General features: G+C 37.8%; 1 protein-coding gene across 8 annotated transcripts in view; it reads left to right on the top strand.

The window, feature by feature from the left end:
* ALMS1 (ALMS1 centrosome and basal body associated protein) overlaps nt 1-13,948 on the top strand; it is a 190,092-nt gene that overhangs the window by 167,635 nt on the left and 8,509 nt on the right. For 7 of the 8 annotated variants that reach the window (XM_032410684.1, XM_032410690.1, XM_032410686.1 and 4 more), the window contains one exon: nt 12,733-12,853. In XM_032410684.1, coding sequence (XP_032266575.1) covers nt 12,733-12,853 — 121 coding nt within the window. Of the gene's footprint in view, nt 1-2,391; nt 3,933-12,732; nt 12,854-13,948 lie in introns of those variants that run through there. The other variant, XM_032410688.1, reaches the window with a different exon arrangement.

Here is a 13,948-nt window from a genome sequence, read left to right as displayed (position 1 = left end):
GTATTGGTCAATCTCTATTAATTTTTTAAATAAAATTCACATACTATGCAATTTACTCTTTCAAATATATAATTCATTGCTTTTTAGTATATTCCTTGAAGGCTGTACAACAGCCATCACCACTAAATCCAGAGTATATTTGTCACACCAAAAAGAAACCCTATGTCCATTAACAGTCATTTGTCAGCCCCTCCTACCTCTCCCCACCCTACTTTCTGTCTCTGGATTTGCCTTTTCAGTACATTTCATATAAATGAATCATGCGATATATGGCCTTTTGTATCTGGTTTCTTTCACTAAATATTTTCAAGGTTTCATCCATTTTGTTGCATGAATCAATACTCATTGCTTCTTACAAGTGAATAATATTCTGTATACATATACAACATTTTGTTTATTCATGAGTTGATGGACATTTAGATTGTTTCTGATTTTTTACCACTATGAAAAATGCTGCTATAAGCATTAATATACAAGTTTTTTTAAGATTTTATTTATTTATTTGAGAGAGAGAGAGAAAGCAGAAGCAGGAGGAGGGGCAGAGGGAGAAGCAGGCTCCCTGCTCAGGGAGCCCGACGCGATGCAGGACTCAATCCCAGGACCCTGGGATCATGACCTGAGCTGAGGGCAGATGCCTAACCAATTGAGCCACCCAGGTGCCCTAATATACAACTATTGTGTGGATATATTTTTTCAATGTTCTTAGGTATATACCCAGTAATAGAATTGTTGGACCATATGGTAGCTCCCTGTTTAACCTTTTGAGTGGCTGCACCATTTTACATTCCCACCAGGATCATATTCCAATCCAATTTCTCTATATCCTTGTCAACACTTGTTATTGTCTGTCCTTTGATTATAACCATCCTAATGACTATGAAATGGTATCTCATTGTGGTTTTAATTTGCATTTCCCTAATGACTATTGATTTTTGAACATCTTTTCTTATACTTATTGGCCACTTGTATATCTTTATATCTTCTTTAGAGAAATGTCTATTCAGATCTTTAAAAGGATTATTTGGGTTTTAAAATTGGGTTGTCATTTTATTACTGAGTTATATTTCTTTATATATTCTTTTTTTTTTAGTTTTTATTTAAATTCCAGTTAACATACAGTGTAATATTAGTTTCAGGTATACAATATAGTGATTCAGCACTTCCATACATCACCTAGTGCTCATCACAGCAAGTGCCCTGTTTCATCCCCATCACCTATTTCACCCATCCCCCCCTCCCTGCCCACCTCCCCTCTGGTAGCCATCAGTTTGTTCTCTATAGTTTCTATATAGTTTGTATAGAGTCTGTTTCTTGGTTTACCTCTCTTTTTCTTTTCCCTTTGCTCGTTTTGTTTCTTAAATTCCACACGTGAATGACATCATATGGTATTTGTCTTTCTCTGACTGACTTATTTCATTTAGCATAATACTCTCTAGCTCCATCCATGTCATTGCAAATGGCAAGATTTCATTATTTTTCATGGTTAAATAATATTCTGTTATATATATGTGTGTGTATACACACACACACACACACACACACACCACATCTTTATCCATTCTTCAGTCAGTGGACACTTGGGCTGTTTCCATATTTTGGCTCTTGTTAATAATGCTGCTATAAACATCAAGGTGCATATATCCTTTTGAATTAGTATTTTTCTATTTTGGGGGGTAAATAGTGCAATTACTGGATCTTAGGGTAGTTCTTTTTTAACTTTTTGAGGAGCTTTCATACTGTTTTCCACAGTGGCTGCATCAGTTTGCATTCCCACCAACAGTCCAGGAGGGTTCCCCTTTCTCTGCATCTTCACCACCTATTATTTCTTGTGTTGTTTTTAGCCATTCTGATAGGTGTGGGGTGATCTCTCATTGTAGTTTTGATTTGCATTTCCCTAACGATCAGTGATGTTGCAAATGGCAGCATGTGTCTTTTCATGTGTCTGTTGGCTGTCCATAAGTCTTTGGAAATATGTCTATTCATGTTTCTGCTTTGCATTTTAAGAGACTTTTTCAATTTGTAATCTACCCCCACTGGCTAAGTTTTATTTTTTTATAAAACGTCTGTTTTCTATTACAGTGGTATACTACTATTTTGTCTTCAGTTTTTTTTCTTTAGTGACTGCCCTTGGTTCTCCAACACAGAGGAGATACTAATTAATTTTTTGACGAATTGTGTTAATTTTGTCAACTGTGTTTTAATCTTCTATTATCTTAGTTTATCTTGGATCTATTTCATTAGGTCCATATTCTTTTTTAATTTTTTCTAGAGTGAGAGTACAAATTATTTATTGGCTGAAATGGGTAAACCTTCTTGCAAAATAAATTTTTTTTTCCCTTTCTGCTTTAATGCTATAAAATATTGACATATATTTTTGTCTTTTGTTTTCAGATTACTTGTCTCTGAACAATTCTGTGGAAACCATTTATTTACCCACAACGAACGTGGTTGAATTCTCTATACTGTTTTATCACCTGTTTGCAAGATACTGCTTTGAATTCTCTTCCCAGGACATGAACTGGAAGGCCAATTGTGTATTTCTTATATTTCTTTTTCCCCTCAGAGTTTGGGAAAGGCAGGAAGATAGTAGATAATTCTAGGACTCTGCCTAGCTACAGTAGGTGACATTTTTCTTTGCCATTGTTACAAAAGTCAGAAACTGTGGCCACCTTACCAAGTGTGGAAATAAGGAAACTATCTAATTCTGTGGGACATGTCCTTGGAGTTTTGTTATTGTACTATTTTAGGGTCAGCTGGTAACTGCTTTCGTGGCATTGTCATGTAGGCAATGATACAGCTAGGGCCTTATTTTTTTCTAGCAAATGTTAGTAATGCAACTAAGATATTTAGACTGAAGCAATTATTTCCGAGATCTTTTTCTGACTTCTTGGCCAAAAGAGGGTATATAGTAAAGCATTCTGGCTATGGCAGAAGGTGCTATTTTTTTTCACTAAGAACATGTCTCCAGTTAGGATATTTTTCTTTCTTCTGAGCCACTTATTGCCTCAGTCCTTCTCTGAGATATCAGTGCAGTATTTTGAATTTAATTGACTCTTCTCTTACCCTTCTGCATGATCCTTTGTGTTGGAAGAGCTTTGTGATGGCTCCTTAAATTCGGTCTGTTTTTTTCTCCAGTGTTTCTGGAATTTTGTGGTTTGAGTTGAGTCTTTTCCCTAGATTCTGAATATTCTTTTCACTTTTTGTTCATATCTTTCAGTTATGGAAAAGAGGTTCATTAAGCCTATCTGTGTGCTGTCATATTTTCTAAAATCCATTCATCTATTTTCTCAGTGTTTCTCTGTCTCTCTTATATTCAGTTTCTTCCTTTTCTATAGGCTCCTTCCTCTCAACTAGAACCATGCTTATGTCTTTCCTCATCACAGAGTGTGGAGGACTTGCCTGTCAGGATAGTTTCTGTTGATGTTCCTACCACTTTACATCCTTCTCTTTATCACCCTATATTTGTCAAAAATGTTCTTTTTTGTCAAAAATATTTCTTTTGAGCATAAAGGTAAAAAGCTTACTAAATATAAAGAGTTCAGATAATACAAAGACCTTGGAAATCACCCATAATTCTCATCATCCTGAAATAGTCATGATTAACATTTTCACCAGTGAGCTTCCAGGTGTATATTTTATGATTCATACACCTACTGCTGATCTTGGATATATTTCATTAGGTCCATGTTCTAATGTAGCTAAATACCATGTTTCCAGCAGCTGGGCAAATGCACAACACATAACTACCAAACAAAGGGGCCTCCATGAGAGAATAAAATGAGAGCTTTAGTAATATTTAGTAAATGTTTACCAGTGATTCTTAGATGTTTATAAAACAAGCTGATTTCATATCAGTCGTTATAATCACACTCCTATATGGAAAGAAACAACAATCAAAAGCAGTATCTTGGAACCTGAAAGATAAGTGTCATTATATGTTAAGAGATAAAAAGCAAGGGGCGCCTGGGTGGCTCAGTCGTTAAGCGTCTGCCTTCGGCTCAGGTCATGATCCCGGTGTCCTGAGATCGAGCCCCGCATCAGGCTCCCTGCTCAGCGGGAAGCCTGCTTCTCCTTCTCCCACTCCCCCTGCTTGTGTTCCCTCTCTCGCTTTGTCTCTCTCTGTCAAATAAATAAATAAAAAATCTAAAAAAAAAAAAAAGAGATAAAAAGCAAGATGTAAACCATATGTCATATATACATCTGTGTATATTGACTGGAACAAATATTAACAAATTATCTTAAAATTATGGGTTTATAATTTTTTTCCTTTATAATGTTGTGTCTTTTGATTTTTTTTTACAAGAAGCCTGTGTTTTCTAATAAGATACCATTACAGTTGTTTTTGTTTGACATTAATAAAAAAGTGAGATAAGCCAGACTGATCAAACACAATGTTAATTATAAGCTGGAAAGGGAGATTCTCAAGCTTTTCATGGTGTTCTAGTTTCTGCCTAAAATACCTATTTGTATCTCCAATATAGTCATAATAAATCCTTCTAGAAGTAGAGTGAAAGAATAAGAGTAGAAAAGTATTATACACAGTTTCTATGCCAAGATAAAGCAAAAAAAAAAAAAAATTAACTTCAGGTGCTGAGGGTTGAGTTAAATGTACTCCTAGGTTCATGGCCTCTCTTCAAAATTTTATCCCCACATTGCATCTTCATTCCTACTTTTCCATAGGCAACTGGTCTTGTTATGTAAAAATCTTTTGGCTTACAAGAGTTCTTACAAAATGTGTATTCTGTATGTGTGCCTGTGTTTTCAATTTATATAAAAGGTACATCCGTTTTTTTTCTTATTTTCAGTAGGCATTGTGTTTTTAACATCTATCTCCATCGCTAGACATATATATAGAATCAGGTTTCTGATCGTCATATAGTACTCCACTGAGTGCATCTACCAGTTCACCAGTGTACTTTCCCTGTAGTAGGCACCCAGGTTGCTGTCAGCTCCCATCACCACAAACAATGGGAGTGCACACCCTTGTCCATACCCCTCATTGGATCTGTGTGAAACTGTCTTTGCCATATATACCCAGAAGAGCAATTCTTGGATCATAAGCTATATAAATTTCCTACATTCGTACCAAATTGCTTTCCAGTCTGTATCCTAACTGCAGTGCATGGAAATTCCTATATTTCCACTTTCTGCCAAAAATTTCTAGTTTGGCCAGAAGATTAGAAATACAAATTTCTATACCAAGGGTTGGTTGGTTGTAGAGAGCGAGTGTGCACATGTGTGCAAGCAGGGGAGTTGGGGTGCAGATGGAGAGGGAGAGAGAATCTTAAGCAGGCTCCATGCCCAGTGCGGAGCCCCATGTGGGGCTCGTCTCACGACCCTGAGATGACCTGAGCCTAAATCAAGAGTCGGACACTTAACCCACTGTGCCACCTAGGTACCCCTCCTTTTTTTTCATTTTTAGTTAAATGTTATTTGTCTTGAGAATCTATCTATCCTATCCCCACTGTAATGTCAAAAGGAGGGAAGAGTCTTTTAGAGACTTCCAAAATTACTGCTGTGCTTTCAACCAGAATGCATTCATTTTCCGTTCTTCCAGATGCACTTATAATATAGAATGTGATAAGTACAAGAGTAAGCTACTTTAATTGATTTTTTCAGATTTTAACATGTAGCAGATAAAAGATATGAAAGATTTTGCTAGCAATATTAATAAGATTGATTTAAAATATCTACCTAAAACTTCATTCCAAAAACACAGCATCCACACTTGTTCCAAATGCCCATGGAATATTTACAAAAATTAATTATACTTAGGCAAAATGTTGGCAAAACCCCAAAGTAGAAGATTTATAACTAAGCTTATATTTTCTAACCACAATGCAATAAAGTTGGAATTTAACAACTATATATTTTTTTTCATTAGGTAGATAAAATTTTTAAAATCCTCATTCTAAACTTTTGGGTTATAGAAGGACTAAAAATTGAAAATACACTTTTTTTTTTTTTCATTAAAGACAGTAAAGGCACATACCCAAAACTTATGGGATGTGACTAAATCTATATTTGGAGAGAAATGTATAGCCTTAAATAAATGGCGTATTTGAACAAGTTCAGTAAGGTAATAATTGAAATAAGTCTTCAGTCTGAAGATTAACAAAAGAAATTTTCTGAGGACCTATTATGCAGGCACAATGCCTTTTTAATGTTCTGAGGAGGATTTTTCATAGTTCTCATCTACCTGACTTGCAGAAAAAAATACCCAGTTCTGATTCTTTAAAGGTGAATAACAGTTACCACCTGAGCTTCTGTAAGCTTTAATCTATATCAAGTTTTTGATATAAAAATGTTTGATAGAATCAGGTTTCTGATCAATAAATCTATATCAAAATCTATATCAAAGGAATACTGTCCATACAATCTATATCAAAATTTTGTGTTTTGGGAACTAAATCTATATCAAAATTTTATTGAAACTACAGTTGACGTGATCTGCATATATCTAAAAACTCTTCACAAGAAAAGACTGTCCTTTGGTGCCATAGACTATAGTTCTTATTTTGACACTGTCTTATCAATGTGTATCTCTGGTCCTAAATTTCAGTGGTTATAAATGAACCAGCATAAACCCATTCCTCTGAAAGAAAAGCATCTCCCAGCAGGCATCTGAGTGGCAGAAGGTGGTAATAACACATTTCCTATATGAAGAATAGCTATATAGGGTCATGTAAGGAAACGTGGCCTTTCTCCTTTGTTGGATATATTTTCCTAAGCTCAATTTCTACCTAAAAAAGTAATCTTTTAATTGAAAAGCTTTTGGGGGGTGGGGTCTATTTGAAGGTATCTCTGATCAATAAATGTGGGAATTGAATCTCACCTAGATTTTAATTAAACTAAAAAGTACTGAAAAAGCCCGATATATCTCTGAGATGGTAGGAGTTTATTTTCTTTCTTTTCCCATTGTGGAATAAGGCATCAGCAGGTGAGTTTGCACTCATAATAATAGAAATTAAAACAGAAGCAGGCAGCCAGCCAGCCAGCATCTGTCTTCTTCCAAGACTGTGCAACAGAAAACTTGAAACCATGATGGCTGATAATGTCAGTTGATTCGTAGTCACTTAAATCTTTTCATGTAAGCCTCATTGCAGAGGACTGAGTGAGCTGATTCACACCCAGGCCCTAAGGGATGATGAGATCGTCTGAGGAGATGCCTGGGACTCTCCCATGGACTAAGGAGAGTAACTGTTTTGGTTTACCAACAGCATCCATAAATGAATTCAGCAAAACTGCTGTGCTGTCTCTTGGGGGGTCATCAGCACAGATTGTCAGACACAGTGAGGCCTGTGCGTTACGAAGATTGTTGTGACTCTATGACTGTCATCATGGTCTTCATCACAGTGTGGGTAGTGCTACATCATTCCGACAACATCCAGTGCCCACGTTTTTGTTGGGATTGTTCACGCTTTATTATATGAAAATGACACTGTTAGTCCCCTTCCATTGTTCTTATATCAGTTAACAGGAGATAGAGGACCACAGAACATCAGCCTTGTTCTCCAAATAAGCCTTCATAATCTACATTATTTTGGTTTGCATAATAAATAAATACATTTTTACAGCTTTTTTGAGATTTTTCACATACCATAAAATTCACCAAAAGTGTAGTTTAGTGGGTTTTAGTATTATTCACAGACTTGTGCAACCATCACCCCAATCTAATTGTAAAACATTTTCCACACCCGCTAAGAACACCCTGTACACACTAGCAAAGTCATTCTGCACTTCTGCCAACCTCTCACCCCTGCCCCAGCCCCTGGCTGTGGTTACTAATCTACTTTCTGTTTCTATAGATTTGCTTCTTCTGGACATTTCGTATACATGGAATCCTATGATATGTGATCTTTTGTGACTGGCTTCTTTCACTTAATGTTTTCAAGGTTCATCTACTTTGTAGCAGTGTATTCATTCCTTTTTATTGCCAAATTATATTCCATTACATAGTTTATTTATCCACTCAGCAGTGAACGGACATTTGGATTTCTTCTACTTTTTGGCCATTATTAACAAGGCTGCTGGGAACATTCATTACAAGTTTTGTGTGGATGTATGTTCTCGTTTCTTTGGGCATATGCCTGGGAGCGGATATATGCTGGAGCATATGGTAACTCTACATTTAACCATTTGAGGAACTGCCACGCTGTTACCCAAAGTACTGTCACCATTTTGCATTCACCAGCAGTCCGTGAGGGCTCCAGCTTCTGCACATCCTTGAAAACACTTGTCTTTGTCTGTCCTTTGGTTTTTCACCGTCCTAGAGGTCTAACTAAATATATTTTATTGTGAGATTATTTATTTTTAGACTATTTTCTATTTTTAAATGTTTGACTTTTTATAGGCAGGAATTAATCCGAAAGATTTGAACTAGAAACAGAAACACACACCAAGGCTCCTCCTTAAATCAGATGTAAACATGTGTATTTCACACCCAGTGGTGCATACCATGACTGGTTGTACCCTTGGGATGTTCGGGAGACTCGGGCTTGGAAGGGACCATCATTTTTGCTGCATCTACACCACGAGGCACTCGAGCCTCTGCTTGCAGAGAACTCCACCACTCCCTCAGTGCGCATGGGCAGCTCATTCAGGTGTCTAAGACTCCATTATCGAAGGTCTTACCTTCTAGAGATCCAAAATCTGCAATCATTGCACTCCTGGCTGTGTTCCCAGCTCTGCTTCCAAAAGGCACAGGAAATAGGTCCAGTGTTCTTCTTGGGTTCCCGCTTTCTTCCCGGAAGTGTTTCCTCTCAGGTCTTCACTCTGAACAATTTTTCGCAGATCATGCTTTCTACTCCCATTTCCTATAAATTGGCAGCTTTCCTGGGTCTCTTAAGTTTGCTGATATCTTATTTTTAAACACGTCTCTTTGAACTAAGCATGTTGTGCTTCAGGTGATGAGAACATGTTGACAGAGCAGATTTATCACCTTCCTTTCTGTGGCTAGAACATTTCTTTGGCCTAACATATATTTTACTTCTGTTGAGCTCACCAGAGCCATGAAACCTCTATAGCTACACTCTTTTCTGTATGTTTTTGTTTTATCTTCACTTCTTAAACTGGAATTCAATTACATGGTACAAAATTTTAAATGTATAAAAGAGTATTTGATAGTGTCCTTCCCACTTCTGTGCCCCAGGCACATAGCTGTCCATTCTAGAGCTACTCAGTGTTACTAGTTCCTGCACGTCTTCACAGAGATTTTTTTTTCTTTTTTTTTAAAGATTTTATTTATTTGACAGAGACATAGCAAGAGAGGGAACACAAGCAGGGGGAGCAGGAGAGAAGCAAGCTTCCCACCAAGCAGGGAGCCCGATGTGGGGCTCGATCCCAGGACCCTGGGACTATGACCTGAGCCGAAGGCAGACGCTAAACAACTGAGCCACCCAGGCACCCCTTCACAGAGATTTTTAAAACAGCTTTATTGAAGTATAATTTGTATACCATAGAATTCATACTTTTTTTTTAAGAGAGAGCAGGGGGTAGGTTCAGAGGGAGACAGAGAGAGAGAATCTTAAGCAGACTCCACGCCCAGTGCAGAGCCTGACACGAGGATTGATCCCAGGACTCTGAGAATATGACCTGAGCCGAAATCAAGAGTCGGACGTTTAACCAACTAAGCCACCCAGGCACCCCTTAAGCCCATTTTTTAAATTACCTACGTGGAATATCTCAGTATTTATTCAGATCTTTAATTTCTCCCACCAGTGTTTTGTAGTTTTCAGTGTGCAAGCCTTACACTTCTGTTGTTAAATTTATTCCTAATTATTTCATTCTTTTTGATGCTGTTATGAATAGAATTGTTGCCTTAATTTTATTTTCAGATTGTTTACTGCTAGAATATAGAAATACAATTGATTTTGGGGGGGGCACCTGGGTGGCTCAGTCGGTTAAGCGTCTGACTCTTGCTTTCGGCTCAGGTCATGATCTCAAGGTCCTGGGTCAGTCAGGCTCCATGCTCAGCAGGGAGTCTGTTTCTCCCTCTACCCCTACCTCCTGCTCTTGCACGCACTCTCTCCTCTCTCTCGCCCGCAAATAAATAAAATCTTAAAAAAAAAATACAATTGATATTTTTTCATCTTCTTGATTTTATATCTGCAATCTGGCTAAATTTACTAGTTCTAATACTTCTTTATGGATTCCTTAGTATATTCTACGGACAGGATCATGTCATTTGCAAATAAAAACAGTTGGACTTCTTCCTTTCCAATCTGGGTTCTTTTCTTGCACAGGTATTTTATCCATAAAAAAGCAAATACCTGCATATGTTTTCTTTTTCTCACAAACCTGGCAGCTTTGCTTTTTATACTTAACAATCTAGCCTGAAAGTCAGTCCCTTTCAGTACCTAACACGCTTTCTCCTCTTACAGCTGCAGAGAAGGTATAAGGATATTGCCAGTCAGGCCTATCTTCCTCACCACCCTTTCTATCCTCATACATTTTGGGTTTTTTAACATCACAGTAGTCTCTTGGTTTTATGTTAGTTTTTTGCAGTTTATAACCTAAATCATTTGTTCTTTCTAACACTTCTGTACTTTCAGAAATGTAAGTGCTCCTTTATTGAGCTGGGGAAACTGACACAGAGAGTGCTCTCAAGTAGAGACAGCTAGTAAAGGGAGGATGTCTTCAGACTCCAGACACAGAGCTTTTTCTATTGTATCAAAGTTGTTGCCATTCCTCCTGCCCAATGTGTAGGGCTTTACAATTACCCCTTGTTTGATTTGGCATCATTCCTGTTTATTATTTTGGATCTTGACAGTCATTTAGGCCCTCCCAGATATGCATCATACAAGAAATCACCTGCTCCCCCTATCTCCAAGACATATATATAAAATGTTAAGAAGGAATAGCCAGAGCTAACCAAGTAACTGCATGCGATAGGTACTTAGTAAATACTTGCTGTTGAATCAAGGAAAACATTCATTAAAAGCCTCTCTGTGTTAATAATAACCTTTGGGGCCTGGGTGGCTCAGTCGGTTAAGCGTCTGCCTTCAGCTCAGGTCATGATCCCAGGGTCCTGGGATCGAGCCCCACATCGGGCTCCCTGCTCGTGGGGAGCCTGCTTCTCCCTCTCTTTCTGCTGCTCCCCCTGCTTGTGCTCTATCCCTCTCTCTCTCAAATAAATAATAAAATCTTAAAAAAAAAAAAAAAAAAAAAAGAGTGGTTCAACCAGTTCTGGTTCTACCAACTTATTTTATCATTTAACCCACAGAACTCCATCTTGCCCTCAAAGATGTCATGACAAGTTTTGTCATTTTATTGAAATCTAATTGTACTCGACTCCACATTCTTTTGGCTTACCAGTTAGTGACCATATCTACTAGAAAAAAAAACAGGCTAACCTGGCAGGGCTCATTCTGCCTGCCTTCCTGAGCACTAGCTGAAATGTGCTCATCTTTTCTTTGACCTCCAAATGCTTGCAAATTATTAGATTGGTGATCTGTTCTAGAATTTTACATGTCATCATTGTTAAAGCCACCAGTTTGCAATGCTTATCTTTTTGAAAATTAAAACATTTCTTTTTTTTTTTAAGATTTTATTTATTTGACAGAGAGAGACACAGTGAGAGAGGGAACACAAGCAGGGGGAGTGGGAGAGGGAGAAGCGGACTTCCCACGGAGCAGGGAGCCCGATGCGGGGCTCGATCCCAGGACCCTGGCATCATGACCCGAGCTGAAGGCAGACACTTAACGACTGAGCCACCCAGGTGCCCCATGAAGATTAAAACATTTCTTGTCCCCAGGTATCTAACATCGCTCCTCTGTTTCAAGTTTCTAAAAGAAACTGTTTCAATTTCCTAAGGGCCCTGGAATATAGTTTATTAGTTCAGGGAGCAGACATTCTCAGTTTCCTTTCCTAACCTGGCCTTCAGTTCACCTTTACCAAACTTGCTTAAGTAGACAAGTACCTGGCATTTATGAAAAATATAAATGCCCAGGCCCCTCCCCTAGAGACGCTACCTCATTGTTCTGGGTTAGGACCCATTCCCCCAGGAGATTGTTGTGATGAACAAGTTTAAGAAACACTGTTTTATACATTTTGATCATCTTTTTGTCATTCACTAACATTCTACCATCAACTTCAATCCATGAGGTTGCCCTTCTTTGCTCTAGTTGCTCTGAACATAATTATAAAGGCCTTTTTGGGATCTTTAATAATTTTTGCAATACTCCAGTCATTTGGGACTTTTCATGGGGCCTTTTAGCTCTTTGTATTTGCCCGTGTATAAGTATCTGAGTCTGATCTTACTGAAGAGCACCCTCTGCAGCTCCCCACCCTCTTTAGTCATTCCTAGCCCTCTTTATCTCTCATCAAAATTTTAGAATTTCATTCTTAAGACCCACCAGCCTCATCTTTGGCTAACACCTTCTTCAGAGTTTTTTCAAGTCTGGTGAACATACCCAGTCTTGATGTCTTCCCTTCTTTTTATTTTTATTTTTTTGAGTTTTCACAGTCATTGTTCGTTTATTTTTATTATGTTCAGTTAGCCAGCATGTCTTCCCTTCTTAAAACAGCTCAGGCCCTTATCCAACCACAGCAGCTTTCCCCTCCCTGTTGTAAACGGTGCGGGAGCATGTTCCCGTTGTCACAAGCTTTCTGGCAACTTGGTCTCAACAACTGGAATCAAACGAGAAAGGGCTTTTGGTGGCTTGTATGTTTTCCTGTCCTGTAGGTGACCGTGCCTGACTGCAGGTAACACGGTCTCTCTTGGTTTTCCAGGTGGCAAACCATGTGATTTCTTCTGATTCTGTTTCATCTTCTACCAGTAGTTTCTGTAGCTCAAGCTCTACCCTTGGCAACAAGCAAAATGTACAAATGTTAAACAAGAGCATACAAGCAGGTAAGTTACCTGAATTTAAACATTTCCATTGAAATACAAGTAGATCTTTAACATATGTTAAGATACTCAACCTCACAATAAAATGAAGATTAAAACTATACTCAAATGCCATTTTTCACCTATCAGACTGGCAGAAATCTAGGTCTGGTAATAAGTTTGTGGGCACAGGTGTAAAGAAGTAGGTGCTGTCATACATTCAGGTTGGAAATACAATCCCTAAGACAAGCAATTTGGCAGTTTCAGTCAAAATTACTTTGACCTGGCACTTTTACTTTTGGAATTTAGCCTATAGATATGTTGTGCATATGTGCAAAATGACAAGTGTACAGAATTAGTCATTGAAGTAGTGTTTATTATAGCCAAAATTAATTTTAATTTTATTATGTTATGTTAGTCACCATACAGTACATCATTAGTTTTTGATGTAGTGTTCCATGATTCATTGTTCTCATATAACACCCAGTGCTCCGTGCAATACATGCCCTCCTTAATACCCGACACTGGGCTACCCCATCCCCCCCCCCAAAACCTTCAGTTTGTTTCTAGGAGTCCATAGTCTCTCATGGTTCATCTCTCCCTCCAATTCCGCCCCCCCATTTTTACCTTCCTTCTCCTAATGTCCTCCGTGCTATTCCTTATGTTCCACAAATAAGTGAAACCATATGATAATTGACTTTCTCTGCTTGACTTATTTCATTTAGCATAATCTCCTCCAGCCGCATCCATGTTGATGTAAAAGTTGGATATTCATCCTTTCTAATGGCTGAGTAATATTCCATTGTATTATAACTAAAATTTAAATCAACTTAGATACCCATCAATAGCCAAATGCTTAAATAAATTATTGTACATCCATATAATGAAACATAGGGTGAGGAAACTCTCTCTACTAATATGACAAGATCTCCAACATTGATAATTAAAAAGAAAAAGCAAAATACTTTAAAAATAAAGGAAGATAGTTGCTTGAATGTGTGCAAAAAATTCTGGGGTTACAAACTGAATGAATGGAGAACAGGAGTGTGAAGAAGGCTTTTCACTTACGTTTTTCTCTTTTGATTTTATATAACAAAAATAAATGTCGCCCTTGATTTT

Source organism: Phoca vitulina, unplaced genomic scaffold (genome assembly GCF_004348235.1).
Source record: "Phoca vitulina isolate PV1807 unplaced genomic scaffold, GSC_HSeal_1.0 scaffold12, whole genome shotgun sequence".
Lineage (NCBI taxonomy): Eukaryota > Metazoa > Chordata > Mammalia > Carnivora > Phocidae > Phoca > Phoca vitulina.
Note: the sequence above shows the minus strand (reverse complement) of the source record. Positions and strands in the feature narration are given on the sequence as shown.